General features: G+C 43.4%; 2 protein-coding genes across 2 annotated transcripts in view; one reads left to right on the top strand and one right to left on the bottom strand.

Annotated features, from left to right (window-relative positions):
- Window positions 1-232: 232 nt before the first annotated feature.
- c16h17orf49 (chromosome 16 C17orf49 homolog) lies at window positions 233-14,282 on the bottom strand. The gene is made up of 6 exons (XM_039776848.1): window positions 13,939-14,282; window positions 12,314-12,408; window positions 9,556-9,657; window positions 5,943-6,166; window positions 2,374-2,478; window positions 233-966 (listed from the first exon to the last, which is right to left on the bottom strand). The coding sequence occupies exons 1-6, from the start codon at window positions 13,957-13,959 to the stop codon at window positions 902-904; spliced, it is 612 nt and encodes a 203-aa protein (XP_039632782.1). The 5' UTR covers window positions 13,960-14,282; the 3' UTR covers window positions 233-901.
- A 102-nt stretch (window positions 14,283-14,384) lies between these two features.
- The window catches only part of rnasekb (ribonuclease, RNase K b), a 4,964-nt gene continuing 1,898 nt past the window's right edge, over window positions 14,385-17,450 (top strand). Inside the window, exons 1-2 of the mRNA XM_039776849.1 lie at window positions 14,385-14,623; window positions 15,947-16,029. Coding sequence (XP_039632783.1) covers window positions 14,546-14,623; window positions 15,947-16,029 — 161 coding nt within the window. The 5' untranslated portion in view covers window positions 14,385-14,545. The remainder of the gene's footprint in view (window positions 14,624-15,946; window positions 16,030-17,450) is intronic.

The following is a 17,450-nucleotide window of genomic DNA, read 5'->3' as shown; positions in this document are numbered from 1 at the left end:
CTATTTTAGTCCGATATGAGATCAGATTCTCAACGAGCCGCCATGACAGTTAGCTTTGAATCTCCGGAGAAATCAAACCCCATGTGACGCGTTCGTCCAATCAGCTGCCCGGTTTTCATTTCCTGGGCAACAATCCAGATTAGCTCCGCCTGTTGCTATAGAGACGTATAACATCATCTGGTCTCGTCTTGTTAGGGTGTCCTGAGGAAGTCTTTGGACCGACTCCGGGACCGATCATCTCCACTGGCTCTTCTGCCAAAAGAAACACGACTTAGGCCATTATTTTTTTTTTAGGAAGGTGACGATACGTAACCCCTGGCAACGGGACTCCAGATGGAGGGCTTCAAAAGGACCAATCGCACAGCAGGAGTTCTTCATATTAAAGCTCTCCTCAACACCGATCGGTAGCTTCTTCATGATAACAGCACAGGACCGCGCTTCTGCTTCCTTAAAACCTTTTTTTTTAGAAACTGATTTTTTTTTTGTTTTTTGTTTCAAACAGAAAACTGAACTGAAAACATAATTGTGCTGCACGAAAAAAAAAAAAAAAAAAGTCAAATACCTAAATAGAGGACACAAAGTTTACCGGCCCTTCTTTGAAAGATGAAGGAGAAAAATGAACTGATTTCCACTTGGGTGGCGCTGGATTATTTCTCATTTTTTTTGAAAACATTTTGAGTTTTTTTTTTTTTCACCCTAAACTTTAAAAAAAAAAAAAGACAAAAAAATGAACACAAAGCAGAGAGATGTGTGTGTGTGTGTGTGTGTGTGTTGATCTAAAATGTGGAGAGATGAGCGTCAGGTAAACAGCAGAGCGGAGCCTTTAGGGAAATGAAATAAAAAAAAAAAAAAGAAGGTTGGTTGGTGTCTGCTGCTGAGAGGTGAGGTCAGAGGTCAGAGGTCAGCGGGACAGCAGCGGGAGGTCACTGGAGTTCATGATGAGGCTGGAGTCCAGGTTCAGGCTCTCTGAGGGGACACAGGCAGGGGGACAAGACAGCATGAGACACAAGACAAGAACTCCATGTAGAGGTCCACCTGACTCCACCAGATGGATCGCTTCGCATTTTGCTCGGCATATCCACTCTGGGAACTTTCCGTTGGAGAACTTTTGGGGGAAAGGGAGGGGGTGAAAATCCTGGTTAGCTGATTGGATAAACCATCTGTCTATCTACCAACTATAGTTGGTGATAGACGGGGCCGAATCAACCAATCAGATCGACGATAGCGGATGAAAATACAACCACGAGCCAGGCCACCCCTGCTGCTGCTGCTGCTGGCAGAGCATAGCTCGTTAGCTCGTTAGCTCGTTAGCTCAGCGAGCTAGCAGCATGTCGGTAAAGGAGATTTGCCGTTTGTGTAACGAGGATTTAGGAATAAAAAGGCCCCATTTCAGGTTCCTGGTCCATCTTCCAAAAGAAGGATCCAAGAGGAAAAAGCATTAGCGAGCGGCTAACAGAATTAGGGCTACAGCTGTCTGAAAGTCCTGGTCAGCTGATTGGATAAACCATCTGTCTATCACCACCTGAACCCGCCTCCAAACCAACGCTGATTGGTCGGTGCTTTCACAACATATTTACACAATGAGAGTTTAGATCAATAATCATCAGTAATGTGGATATAATGACTAAGAGGGTAAAGGTGAATAATAGAACAGCTACAACAGTCTGGTAAGATCAGAACATGACATCACTTTACATAGATAGAGATATATATATATATATATACATATATATATATATATATATATATATATATATATACATATATATATATATATATATATATATATATGTAGTCAAGGCGACATCAGTGTGTGTAGGGGTGTGTGTGTATATATGTGTGTGTGTGCGTGTGTGTGTAACCTGTGTGTGTGTGTGTATAATCTGTGTATGTGTGTGTTTGTGACCTCGTCGTGTGTGTGTGTGTGTGTGTCTCTGTGTGTGTGTGTGTTGTGTGTGTGTGTGTCTGTGTGTGTGTGTTTGTGTGTGTCTGTGTCTGTGTGTGTGTGTTTGTGTGTATTGTGTGTGTGTGTGTGTATGTATGTGTGTGTGTATGTGTGTGTCTCTGTGTGTGTGTGTGTGTGTGTGTGTGTGTCTCTGTGTGTGTGTGTGTGTGTGTGTGTGTGTCTGTGTGTGTGTGTGTGTGTGTGTGTGTGTTGCGTGTGTTTTGTGTGTGTCTGTCTGTGTGTGTGTGTGTGTGTTGTTGTGTGTGTGTATGTGTGTGTGTGTCTGTGTGTGTGTGTGTGTGTGTGTTTGTGTGTGTGTGTGTGTCTGTGTGTGTGTGTGTGTGTGTGTGTGTGTGTCTGTGTGTTTGTGTGTGTGTGTGTGTGTGTGTGTGTGTGTGTGTGTGTGTGTGTGTGTGTGACCTCATCACCTTGGTCAAAGTTGAGCTTCTTGTTGGACGATCCGTCTCCGAGTCCTTCGATGTCCACGAGGTCGCTGTTCACGTCAGAGTCGTTGAGCGCGCTCAGAGTCACGTCTGCAGGGGGAAGAGGAGGAGAAGAAGAAGAGGAGGAGGAGAAGAAGAAGAGGACAAGAGGAGGAGAAGAAGAAGGAGGAGAAGACGAGAAGAGGAGGAGAAGAGGAGAAGAAGAGGAGAAGAAGAAGAAGGGTGTTAAAGTCTTCTGTCTTGCACTGACTTATTTATCAACTAAAGCAGTGTTTCTCAAATGGTGGTATGTGTCCCCCTAGGGGTCCTCTGGAGGACTGCAGGGGGTACGTGTCCCCCTAGGGGTCCTCTGGAGGTCTGCAGGGGGTACGTGTCCCCCTAGGGGTACTCTTGAGGACTGCAGGGGGTACATGTCCCCCTAGGGGTACTCTGGAGGACTGCAGGGGGTATGTGCCCCCCTAGTGGTACTCTGGAGTACTGCAGGTGGTACGTGTCCCCCTAGGGGTACTCTGGAGTACTGCAGGGGGTACGTGTCCCCCTAGGGGTCCTCTGGAGGACTGCAGGGGGTACGTGGGAGGACTGCAGGGGGTACATGTCCCCCTAGAGGTACTCTGGAGTACTACAGGGGGTACATGTCCCCCTAGAGGTCCTCTGGAGGACAGCAGGGGGTACATGTCCCCCTAGAGGTCCTCTGGAGGACTGCAGGGGGTACATGTCCCCCTAGAGGTACTCTGGAGGACTGCAGGGGGTACATGTCCCCCTAGAGGTACTCTGGAGGACTGCAGGGGGTACATGTCCCCCTAGAGGTACTCTGGAGGACTGCAGGGGGTACATGTCCCCCTAGTGGTACTCTGGAGGACTGCAGGGTCGTTTTTCTCCAAGTTTGTCATTTTTTTCGAAGTTTTTGTCTGTTATTCTCCAAGTTTCTCACCTTTTCTTGAAGGTTTTGTCGTTTGTTTGGACCAGTTCTTGCCTTTCTTCCTTACTTTGTCCTACTGTCTTTTTTTCTTTAAAGTTTTCGTCTCTTTTTTCGAAGTTTATCTCTTATTTGAATTTGTTGTCCCTTTGTGTCGCCCTAGTGTTGCCTTCCTTCTTTCTACTGTGTTTGTTTTTCAAAGTTTTTATGACTATGTTCGACCTATTCCTTCCTTCCTTCTTTCTACCCTCTTTTTCCAAGTTTTTGTCTCCTTTCTCCATCATCATCTAAATGTCGTCCAGGTCCAAGGCTGTAGTTTAGTAAATCTATCTGACAGCGCTGTATTCTTCCTCTTTACACAGACTTTTATTATTCTACCAAACATTATTCGTGCTGGTTAGGGGGTACATGGCTTAAAACACTGTTCAAAGGGAGGGAACTTTATTGAAAAAAGTTTGAGAACCGCTGACGTGGACGACACCACTGGTTGGAATCATGTTACGACTTTTCATTCACTTATAGGATTTTGTCGACTGATCGATGAGTTGATTGAATCGACAGAGCTGTGCGCTTTGAGAGGTGGTTAAGACTAGAAAAGCACAATATAAATGTAGTTAATTAACCATCTGTAAAACTGAGTTTCTCCACAATTAATGCTGCAAAAGCACCACTTTAAATCTTGTGTTTACCGTAAATGTGCTAAGAAGTCTCTTGGAAATGAGTAATTAAGCATGAATAAGCATAAAAAAGCTGCTGTCCCGCTGACCTCTCACCCGAGCAACAGACACCAACCAACCTTCTTTTATTTTATTTCCCTAAAAGGCTCCGCTCTGCTGTTTACCTGACGCTCATCTCTGCACATTTTAGATCAACACACACACACACACACACACACACACACACACACCTCTCTGCGTTGTGTTAATTGTTTTGTCGTCATTTTTTTTTTAGTTTAGGGTGAAAAAAAAAACTCAAAATGTTTCAAAAAATGAGAAATAATCCAGCGCTAGGTATTTGACTTCCTTTTTTTTTTGTGCAGCAGAATTATGTTTTCAGTAGGGCTGTCCTCGACGGAAAATCCTTAGTCGACTAACACTTATAGGATTTTGTCGACTAATCAATGAGTTGATTGAATCGACAGAGCTGTGCGCTTTGAGAGGTGGTTAAGACTAGAAAAAGCACAATATAAATGTAGTTAATTAACCATCTGTAAAACTGAGTTTCTCCACAATTAATGCTGCAAAAGCACCACTTTAAATCTTGTGTTTACCATAAATGTGCTCATGAGTTTCTTGGAAATGAGTAATTAAGCATGAATAAGCATAAAAAAGCTGCTGTCCCGCTGACCTCTCACCCGAGCAACAGACACCAACCAACCTTCTTTTATTTTATTTCCCTAAAAGGCTCCGCTCTGCTGTTTACCTGACGCTCATCTCTGCACATTTTAGATCAACACACACACACACACACACACCTCTCTGCGTTGTGTTAATTGTTTTGTCGTCATTTTTTTTTTTAAGTTTAGGGTGAAAAAAAAAAACTCAAAATGTTTCAAAAAATGAGAAATAATCCAGCGCTAGGTATTTGACTTCTCTTTTTTTTTTTTTGTGCAGCAGAATTATGTTTTCAGTAGGGCTGTCCTCGACGAAGAAATCCTTAGTCGACTAACACTTATAGGATTTTGTCGACTAATCAATGAGTTGATTGAATCGACAGAGCTGTGCGCTTTGAGAGGTGGTTAAGACTAGAAAAAGCACAATATAAATGTAGTTAATTAACCATCTGTAAAACTGAGTTTCTCCACAATTAATGCTGCAAAAGCACCACTTTAAATCTTGTGTTTACCGTAAATGTGCTCATGAGTTTCTTGGAAATGAGTAATTAAGCATGAATAAGCATAAAAAAGCTGCTGTCCCCGCTGACCTCTCACCCGAGCAACAGACACCAACCAACCTTCTTTTATTTTATTTCCCTAAAAGGCTCCGCTCTGCTGTTTACCTGACGCTCATCTCTGCACATTTTAGATCAACACACACACACACACACACACACACACACACACACACACACACACACACACACACCTCTGCGTTGTGTTAATTGTTTTGTCGTCATTTTTTTTTTTTAAGTTTAGGGTGAAAAAAAAAACTCAAAATGTTTCAAAAATGAGAAATAATCCAGCGCTTGGGTATTTGACTTCTCTTTTTTTTTTTCCTTGCAGCAGAATTATGTTTCCAGTAGGGCTGTCCTCGACGAAGAAATCCTTAGTCGACTAACACTTATAGGATTTTGTCGACTGATCGATGAGTTGATTGAATCGACAGAGCTGTGCGCTTTGAGAGGTGGTTAAGACTAGAAAAGCACAATATAAATGTAGTTAATTAACCATCTGTAAAACTGAGTTTCACAATTAATGCTGCAAAAGCACCACTTTAAATCTTGTGTTTACCATAAATGTGCTCATGAGTTTCTTGGAAATGAGTAATTAAGCACGAATAAGCATAAAAAAATGACTAGTCGACTGAAGAAATCTTAGTCGACTGAGACCAAAACGACCGATTAGTCGACTAATCGACTAAGAGGTGGCAGCCCTAAAATCTTTTACACATTTATATCCATTTTTAAACACATTTCTCACCTGCCGTCTTCTGTTTCTTGAGGGGCGGGGCCAGAGAGGGGCTGTTCTGCATGCCCGTCGCCACGACAACCTGCGAGGTCGGCACGGCGATCATGGCGGGCGCGGCGAGCGCCGGAGCCGTCGTCATGGCGGTCTTCTTCACGGTCTTCTTCGGCGATTCGGAGGAAATGGGCACGCGGCTGTCCTCGTACAGCTTCCTCTTCACCGTGCTCTTTATCTGAGCTCTGCAGGGGAGGAGAGACACGCTAGCTTAGCTTAGCATGAAGACCGGAGACACCACGTTACACAGGGACACGCTATCTTAGCTTAGCATGAAGACCGGAGACACCACGTTACACAGGGACACGCTAGCTTAGCTTAGCATGAAGACTGGAGACACCACGTTACACAGGGACATGCTAGCTTAGCTTAGCATGAAGACTGGAGACACCACGTTACACAGGGACATGCTAGCTTAGCTTAGTATAAAGACCGGAAACACCAGGTTACACAGGGACACGCTAGCTTAGCTTAGCATGAAGACTGGAGACACCACGTTACACAGGGACACGCTAGCTTAGTTTAGCATGAAGACTGGAGACACCACGTTACACAGGGACACGCTATCTTAGCTTAGCATGAAGACTGGAGACACCATGTTACACAGGGACACGCTAGCTTAGTTTAGCGTGAAGACTGGAGACACCACGTTACACAGGGACACGCTAGCTTAGCTTAGCATGAAGACTGGAGACACCACGTTACACAGGGACACGCTAGCTTAGCTTAGCATGAAGACTGGAGAAACCACGTTACACAGGGACACGCTATCTTAGCTTAGCATGAAGACCGGAGACACCACGTTACACAGGGACATGCTAGCTTAGCTTAGTATAAAGACCGGAAACACCAGGTTACACAGGGACACGCTAGCTTAGCTTAGCATGAAGACCGGAGACACCACGTTACACAGGGACACGCTAGCTTAGCTTAGCATGAAGACTGGAGACACCACGTTACACAGGGACATGCTAGCTTAGCTTAGCATGAAGACTGGAGACACCACGTTACACAGGGACACGCTATCTTAGCTTAGCATGAAGACTGGAGACACCATGTTACACAGGGACACGCTTAGCTTAGCATGAAGACTGGAGACACCACGTTACACAGGGACACGCTATCTTAGCTTAGCATGAAGACTGGAGACACCATGTTACACAGGGCCGGCCAGCTTAGCTTAGCATGAAGACTGGAGACACCATGTTACACAGGGACACGCTTAGCTTAGCTTAGCATGAAGACTGGAGACACCACGTTACACAGGGACACGCTAGCTTAGTTTAGCATGAAGACTGGAGACACCATGTTACACAGGGACACGCTAGCTTAGTTTAGCATGAAGACTGGAGACACCACGTTACACAGGGACACGCTATCTTAGCTTAGCATGAAGACTGGAGACACCATGTTACACAGGGACACGCTAGCTTAGTTTAGCATGAAGACTGGAGACACCACGTTACACAGGGACACGCTAGCTGAGCCGACATGAAGACTGGAGACAATTACGCAGGGACACGCAGCTTAGCTTAGCATGAAGACTGGAGACACCACGTTACACAGGGACATGCTAGCTTGAGACACCACGTTACAGCGGCCACCGCTATCTTAGCTTAGCATGAAGACTGGAGACACCATGTTACACAGGGACACGCTTAGCTTAGTTTAGCATGAAGACTGGAGACACCACGTTACACAGGGACACGCTAGCTTAGTTTAGCATGAAGACTGGAGACACCACGTTACACAGGGACATGCTAGCTTAGCTTAGCATGAAGACTGGAGACACCACGTTACACAGGGACACGCTAGCTTAGCTTAGCATGAAGACTGGAAACACCACGTTACACAGGGACACGCTAGCTTAGCTTAGCATGAAGACTGGAGATACCACGTTACACAGGGACACGCTAGCTTAGCATAGCATGAAGACTGGAGACACCACGTTACACAGGGACACGCTAGCTTAGCTTAGCATAAAGACCGGAAACACCATGTTACACAGGGACACGCTTAGCTTAGCATAAAGACCGGAAACACCAGGTTACACAGGGACATGCTTAGCTTAGCATAAAGACCGGAAACACCAGGTTACACAGGGACATGCTTAGCTTAGCATAAAGACTGGAAACACCACGTTACACAGGGACACGCTAGCTTAGCTTAGCATGAAGACTGGAGACACCAGGTTACACAGGGACATGCTTAGCTTAGCATAAACACCGGAAACACCAGGTTACACAGGGACATGCTTAGCTTAGCATAAAGACCGGAAACACCAGGTTACACAGGGACATGCTTAGCTTAGCATAAAGACTGCAAACACCACGTTACACAGGAACACACTTAGCTTAGCTTAGCATAAAGACTGTTAACACCACGTTACACAGGAACACACTTAGCTTAGCATAAAGACTGGACACACCACGTTACACAGGAACACACTTAGCTTAGCTTAGCATAAAGACTGGAGACACCACGTTACACAGGGACACGCTTAGCTTAGCATAAAGACTGGACACACCACGTTACACAGGAACACACTTAGCTTAGCTTAGCATAAAGACTGTTAACACCACGTTACACAGGAACACACTTAGCTTAGCATAAAGACTGGACACACCACGTTACACAGGAACACACTTAGCTTAGCTTAGCATAAAGACTGGAGACACCACGTTACACAGGGACACGCTTAGCTTAGCTTAGCATAAAGACTGGACACACCACGTTACACAGGAACACACTTAGCTTAGCTTAGCATAAAGACTGGACACACCACGTTACACAGGAACACACTTAGCTTAGCTTAGCATAAAGACTGGAGACACCACGTTACACAGGACCACACTTAGCTTAGCTTAGCATAAAGACTGGAGACACCACGTTACACAGGGACACGCTTAGCTTAGCTTAGCATAAAGACTGGACACACCACGTTACACAGGGACACTTTAGCTTAGCTTAGCATCTGCACAAAATCTGCACTCTCACTCAGAGGTCTCACTCTGGAGCTAAAACAGAGAGCTCAACACACAGGGTGAAAAGAGGAGCTGCAGCAATGTGCAGCACAACAAAAATATGGTGTTTTTTGATAATTAAACCACGTAAAGTGAGATGAGATAACAGGAAGCAGACCTACACAGTGCAGTGAGATAACAGGAAGCAGAGCTACACAGTGCTGAGAGATAACAGGAAGCAGACCTACACAGTGCAGAGAGATAACAGGAAGCAGACCTACACAGTGCAGAGAGATAACAGGAAGCAGACCTACACAGTGCTGAGAGATAACAGGAAGCAGACCTACACAGTGCAGAGAGATAACAGGAAGCAGACCTACACAGTGCTGAGAGATAACAGGAAGCAGACCTACACAGTGCTGAGAGATAACAGGAAGCAGACCTACACAGTGCAGAGAGATAACAGGAAGCAGACCTACACAGTGCAGAGAGATAACAGGAAGCAGACCTACACAGTGCTGAGAGATAACAGGAAGCAGACCTACACAGTGCAGAGAGATAACAGGAAGCAGACCTACACAGTGCAGAGAGATAACAGGAAGCAGACCTACACAGTGCGCTCTTTGATCACGGTGCTGATGTTGTTGAGGTCGTCTCCGAAGCGACGCACGGCCAAGCGCAGCATCTCGATCTCCGTCTCCGTCCATTTGGCTCTGAGGACCGAGACGGACTTCATTTACACTCAACACACACACGTTACACACACGTTACACTCAACACACACACACGTTACACACACGTTACACTCAACACACACACACGTTACACACACGTTACACTCAACACACACACATGTTACACACACGTTACACTCAACACACACACATGTTACACACACGTTACACTCAACACACACACATACGTTACACACACGTTACACTCAACACACACATGTTACACACACGTTACACTCAACACACACACATGTTACACTCAACACACACGTTACACACACGTTACACTCAACACACTACAACTACACTCAACACACACACATGTTACACACACGTTACACTCAACAAACACACATGTTAACACACGTTACACTCAACACATACACATGTTACACAACACACACACACATACCAACACACACACATGTTACACACACGTTACACTCAACACACACATGTTACACTCAAAATACACATACACACACAAAAATGACCACATGCCACAACACACAGCAATCAAACACCACACCCCCCCCCCAACACGACACAAACAATACCACCCCCACCCCCCCCCACCCTTCCCCTCCACCCCACCACATCCACAACAATAACAACCAACCCACAAGTTACACACAATAACCCATTAACGCTAATAACAATACGTCACAAAATATCAACAAACAACAAGCCATAACACGCACAACAAATGTCACAATGTCACACCACAATAACGCTACACACATGTCACAATGTTACACACAATAACCCACATAACACGCCTACAATGCCACCAAAGTTACACACAATAACATCAACAATAACATCCATACTAACACATAACTCACACAATAATACCATAATACCACCATAAAATAAAAACCACATATCATATCCCAATAACACATCACAACTTACACAACACTACACATGTTACAAGTTACACACAATACATAATACACAACGCATTACAACACCAATACACACAAACAATACTAACTACAACACATGTCAACAATAATAATATCAATAATAATACGTCACAATAACATATACATACCAATATCAATAAAATACAACACTCACAACAATACACACATCACCACATATCACAAATAAATACTAAATACAATGTACACACAGCACAACAACCACAATACAACACACACATGTCACAATACACACATACAGTCAATAAACACAACAATACCACAGCACACAATAATACGTCACACAATACCACACAAATACCACACACAGTCACACACACAACACAACATAACACATCACACAATAATAGCACAATGTCACACACACAAACCACACACAACACTATACACATACGTCACAATGTTACACACACACAGCTATTAACACAGCTACACATACATCACACGCCAACACACATATCACAATGTACAACACTTACACAACACACACACCAAAGCTATAATACCAGCTAACACATGTACAATTAACACACACAACGCCATAACGTTACACACACGCTACACACACGCTACACACATGTCACACGTTACAACACCAAGCTAACACATGTCACACATTACACACACATGTCACACATTACACCACACACACAGCACACAGTTACACACAATACGCTACAACAACAATACACAGTCACACGTTACACACACACTACACACACACATGTCGCACATTACACACACGTTAATACACACACGCTACAAAACACATATCACACAGTTAAACACAATACACGCTACACACATGTCAACACGTTACACACACGACACACGCACACACATCGCTACACATGGCTGAATACATTCATCCGTGTTGATACAGCAGGATTAACTGCTCTGGTATACACACCAGTCAGAGGTTTGTTGTCTCTTGTGTGTGTGCGTCTCTGTGTGTGTGCACCCTGTCTGTGCGTCTCTGTGTGTACCGTGTGTGTTACCTGTGTGTCCCTGTGTGTGTGTGTCGCTGTGTGTGTGTGTTACCTGTCTGTGTGTGTCTCTGTGTGTGTGTGTTACCTGTGTGTGTTACCTGTGTGTGTCTCTGTGTGTGTGTGTCCTGTGTGTGTGTGTTACCTTGTGTGTATCTGTGTGTGTGTGTGTGGTGTGTGTCTCTGTGTGTGTCTCTGTGTGTGTGTTACCTGTGTGTGTCTCTGTGTGTGTCTCTGTCTTTACCTGCGTCTGTGTGTGTGTCTGTGTGTGTGTGTGTCTCTGTGTGTGTGTATTACCTGTGTGTGTCTCTGTGTGTCTGTTACCTGTGTCTGTGTGTGTGTGTCTCTGTCTGTGTGTGTGTCTCTGTGTGTGTCTGTGTGTGTGTGTCTCTGTCTGTGTGTGTGTGTGTGTGTGTCTGTCTCTGTGTGTGTCTGTGTGTCTGTCTCTGTGTGTGTCTGTCTCTGTGTGTGTCTGTGTCTCTGTGTGTGTCTGTGTGTGTGTTCTCTGTGTGTATGTGTGTGTGTCTCGTGTGTCTGTGTGTGTGTGTGTGTGTGTGTGTGTGTGTGTGTGTGTGTGTGTGTGTGTGTGTGTGTCTGTGTGTGTGTGTGTGTGTGTGTGTGTGTGTGTCTCTGTCTGTGTGTGTCTTGTGTGTGTGTGTGTGTCTCTGTCTGTGTGTGTGTGTGTGTGTGTGTGTGTCTCACCCTGCAGGGCTGGAGTCTGATACCGGGTGCAGCTGCATGGTTAACTCTCCCAGCTTGGTGAAGGCAGCTCCTGCTGCAGAGAAGATCTCTCCGACCTGCAGACAACACAACATAAACATTACCTGGACGACCAGCAGTCTTTACTGCAGTAAAAGTACTAATACACACCGTAAAAATACTCCACTACAAGTACACGTCCTGCACTAGAAACCTTACAGCAGTAAACATGGTTTAGCGCTGCTCGATTATGGACACAAAAAATAAATCACTATCAGGATTATTTTGGTCAATATTGAATTCCAGATTATTTAACAAGATTCCTTTAATGACTTTTGGAAAGATGTTGCATTTATTGAAGTTAAAAAGAAAAAAGTGAAAGAAATCAAGTGTGACATTTACCTTCAGACTTTTTCTGTTTCAAAAAATGACTACCGTAAAAATATATTCAAGCTTGTGTGTGTGTGTGTGTGTGTGTGTGTGTGTGTGTGTGTGTGTGTGTGTGTGTGTGTTAGGGCTGTGTAATCAATCTAAATTTTATCGTGATTATGATTTTGGCTCCCAGTGATCACAAAAACTGAATAATCGAGAAAAGCTATTATTTAGCTCATTACATTTTTGCAAAATAAACTCTTATTTTCTCTCGTGTTTAAATAGGACAAGTATTACGGCAAAGTTCACAGCTCTATGTGTTTTTACTGTGGATTTATTTAACTTTTTCCACTGTTTTTTTAAGTTCAATAATTGCAACATCTTTCCAGAAGTTAACGAGTAATCGTGTTTAATTATTGTGATTTCAACATTTACCGAAATAATCGTGAGTATATATTTTTTCCATAATCGAGCAGCCCTAGTGTGTGTGTCTGTCTGAAATAAGATTTCACTTAGCAAAACAGATTGTTTTTAAGCTTCACATATTGGGAACAAACTGCAACAAAAACGTCTTTAAAATCCAGGCTGAAGCCTTTCCTTAAAGTGTCTGTTTATATATTATCATTAACAAATGTTAATAGTTTTAAACTGCTCTTTAATGTAAAGCACTTTGCTTTGTTGCTGAAACGTGCCGTTATAAATAAAGCAGCTTTGCCTTGCCTTTGAATTGGTACTTATAAGTAGACTACTGGAGTAAATGTTAAAAAAGTTAAATATGATGGTGGTCATCATCATACGTCTATATACGTCATTATTGGGTCTGTGATGTCAGCAGGAATCCTCTGACCAGCAGCTATAAACTTTCCTCGGGACGCTTTCTGTGTCTTGAGTTCTGTTTTAACGTCTGTGCAAAACCTGACCCACCAAACAGCCCTTTTAACGCAACTGAATACGGGCATTTGGACGGCTCATAGCAGCCGGCTAGCACAACAAGCAATCAGGAAAGTTTGGATTTTTAGTGTAAGGTTATGTGTTTGGTGAATTAACGATTAGCCGAATGTAGCATTAGATTGTATTTATTTAGGAGAACACAAGTGAAATAATTTTTCGTCCAGTCTACGTTTGTGCGGTAAGAAAAACCGTAAAATTAACAGATTTCTGAATGGAGTTTTGTTTACAGCTGAGCGAGCCGCTAAACTTAAGATTCGGTTGACGCACGCAGAAAGTAGATCTCTTATAGCCAGGTGAGAGCTTACCTTAGCGGAGGCAGACGTCATGTTTGCGAAGGAGTTGAATCTCTTTTCTTAAAACGTGTTCTTCCTTCAAAACAATCACACGAAAAGTACAGAGCTAGCTGCTAGCTAAAGTTAGCTTCTGTAACGTTAGCTAGCTCGCTATCGTTAGCGCGCTTCCATAGAGACCTGGGCACGATTTTCTAAAACACGAAGCTTTTGGAAGAACACATCCGATTTAGATTGATTGGAATCAATTCGGAGTAATTTATATATTTCACATATTCAGAAGAAAACAATATAAATATCGTACAACAAAAGGCAGACGGAATAAAAGGGGAATGTTGCGCGACTTTGGAAGTTGAACGCCATTGGTCAATCTCAGAGGAAAAGGCGGGGCGTGACGAGCTGGACGCTTTCATTGGTCGCTGCGCTGTGGGACGTTTTGATTGGTCGCTGCGCTGCTCGTCACTGCAGTTGGCGAATTTCACCGAGTAAAACCGAGTGATGCGGCTCAGCTGACTGTGAGGATTGAGCTATATGTCAATGGGATTGAGGATCACTTCTCAGTTTAGCCAGTGAATCAAGAATAAAACCAGCTTCTGATTGATCGATACGGCCAAACACAGCCATGCCGTCGCTTTTGTTCTGCGGGCCGAAGATGGCCGCGTGCGGGATAGTGATCAGCATCTGGGGTGTCATCATGCTGGTAAGAAATATGGATCATTTGGCTGGGAGGGGTGGCGGCTATTTCCTGGATTCTTACTGATTAGCTAGCTAGCAAACTATTCGTGGCGTTTTTTTTATTGAAAATGAAAGTTAGATCTTTTCAGCGCATATCTTTATGATTTTATGTATTTCTTTGAAGTTGGCAAAACCCCTTAAAATAACGGATGACAAACCATCTGACGCAAAGTAATCCTTGAACGTAATTTTCGTCTCCGGTAAATAGATGGCGCCCATGTAACGTAACGTAACGTAGGCCAAGATGAACGTAACGTTATTAGCATTAGATAATAATATATACAGCTCTAGTAATCGATAGTTTGATCGGTGACATTGTACTGTACTGTAATTAACGTTACGGAGGGGGCTAATGTCTGGTTTTCCACGCAAGTGAACGGTGACATGTCTGAGAATACAGCATTACACATTATTTTACGGAATGTAACGTTTATATATATATTATATGTATATAATATACATGTATATATGTATTTATGGTGCCAGAATGTCATGTAAAAACACATATTTTTGGGGGATCGGGACATTATTGATCACCATTTAAATCCTGATGATTTCATCAGCTGATGACACTAATAATATAATATATTATAATATTAAAGTATGTTCAGTTGATTTCTGGCTGATTTAAAGCATTGTTTTTCTACGTGAAGTTTTAACAAAGTGTGTTTATATTTGATGAACTGAGTGGCAGAAAATTCCGTTTTTAAATGAATCATGTGACTCTTTTTTTTTTTCATCTCATGTGATGTTTCCAAAGAGGAAGTGTGTGTGTGTGTGTGTGTGTGTGTGTGTGTGTGTTGTGTGTGTGTGTTCCCTTTAACATAGGTGTGAATGTGTTAATGTGTTCTGTGCAGCCAGCTGGACTGACACAAGCTTTGCTGTGTGTGTGTGTGTGTGTGTGTGTGTGTTTTTGTGTGTGTGTGTGTGTGTGTGTGTGTGTGTGTGTGTGTGTGTGTGTGTGTGTGTGTGTGTGTGTGATGTCCTGCACACACACACAGATGTTTCTGCAGCCCAACATTTAAACCCTTTTTTAAAGATCTTTTTATAATACTAATTCATAGAATTGGAAGAAACCAAAAAATAATCCACACATTAATACCTTTTTATGAGAATATAATGAACGCTGGGTCCCCGAGCCTCGCGTTGAGCCTCTCTGTTCTGACCTGCGGTTGTCGTCTTCTTCTTCTTCTTCTTCTTCTTCTTCTTCTCCTTCTCCTTCTTCTTCTTCTTCTTCTTCTTCTTCTTCTTCTTCTTCTTCTTCTTCTTCTTCTCCTCCTCCTTCCAGGCGATGCTGGGGATCTTCTTCAGCGCCAAGTCGGCCGTGCTGATCGAGGACGTCCCGTTCACCGAGGAGGACATTCGGAAGGAGTGAGTCGCTGTCCCCCTCTGGAGATATGTTTAAAGTCCTGGCACAGATATCACCTTCATGAGACACACACACACACACACACACACACACACACACACACACACACACACACACACAGACACACACAGACACATGCGCTAGGGGTGCACGATATGGAAAAAATTTGATATTGCGATATCGATATTAATTTCGATATATTTAAACTTATGTAAAATTACCAAAGTTATGGGAAAACGCATCAAAATGGATTCAAAACAAATAAAAAAATGTTCTTACAACACAAGGTTTATTTTCAACCTGCAGTCATATTGGACCGGTCCAACATGTGTCTACAGAACAGGATGTTCTACTGGTTGGATGTACACTACAGTATAAAAACAATACAATGCAACATCTGTTGGCTCAAAGCCAAAGTATTTCCAAGCTGCCGAGGAGACGTCACTTTTGGCCACTAAAGTTTTCCTCTTCAATCTCTGTTATTTCGTCGTCTCCCTGAGCAACACTCATTCTCTTTCTTTTGCTCCACTGTTAGGGGTGGGGGGAAAAATCAATACAGCATAGTATCGCGATATTTTTCGTGGCAATACTGTATGGATACACAGACGCCAAGTATCCATCTTTTATTATATATGTGTTGGTCAGTCTGTCTGCTTGACTATCCCCATTTTGCAGCAACACAATTGAAGTGAGATGAACAAACAGAGAAATGTATCTTTTTAGATAAAACAAATGTTGACAAAATTGTCCTTTTTAGAGTTGGAAAAAAAGGTAATAAATTGCAATATATCGCAGAATATTGCAATATGTTTTTAAAATCGCAATAATATTGTATCGTGATGATATCGTATCGTGAGGCCGCTGGTGATTCCCACCCCCTATCCACTGACTCCCTTCGCTTTCTCTTTAGGTCTTTTCTTTCGCTTCGTTTTGTTGTCTCTGTCTGTTTCCTGTGTATTGCGTGGGAGAAGTGAGAGAGTGATTATCTTCAGAGTGAGTAGTGACTCTAGAGTCCTAGTGAGAGAAGCAAAGAGTCTCCCCTCCTTGAACTCATGTTGCTGACTGAGAAGCAGAACCAGGACATGAGTCAGAGGGGGAAATGCAACGCTACCAAGTCAAAGAGCAGCGGAACCTTCTATTGAGTTTCTCCTCTTGTTGCTTCTGTACTTTTTGGGTACACGTTGGGCGGGATGCAACGCAAACAAATTATCGCGAGACTTTCGGTATAATATTGCGCAACGTGATATCGCGATAACAATATTGAGTCGATATATTGTGCACCCCTGGCACACACGCACATACACATGCGCGCACACCCACAAACCGACAGACACGCGCGCACACCCACACATGCGCGCACACACACGCACATCAGATTCAGATTCACTTTATTAGCCATTTGCAGCGTAACCCACATTGGAAA

This window comes from Perca fluviatilis, chromosome 16 (assembly GCF_010015445.1).
Source record: "Perca fluviatilis chromosome 16, GENO_Pfluv_1.0, whole genome shotgun sequence".
NCBI lineage: Eukaryota > Metazoa > Chordata > Actinopteri > Perciformes > Percidae > Perca > Perca fluviatilis.
Note: the sequence above shows the minus strand (reverse complement) of the source record. Positions and strands in the feature narration are given on the sequence as shown.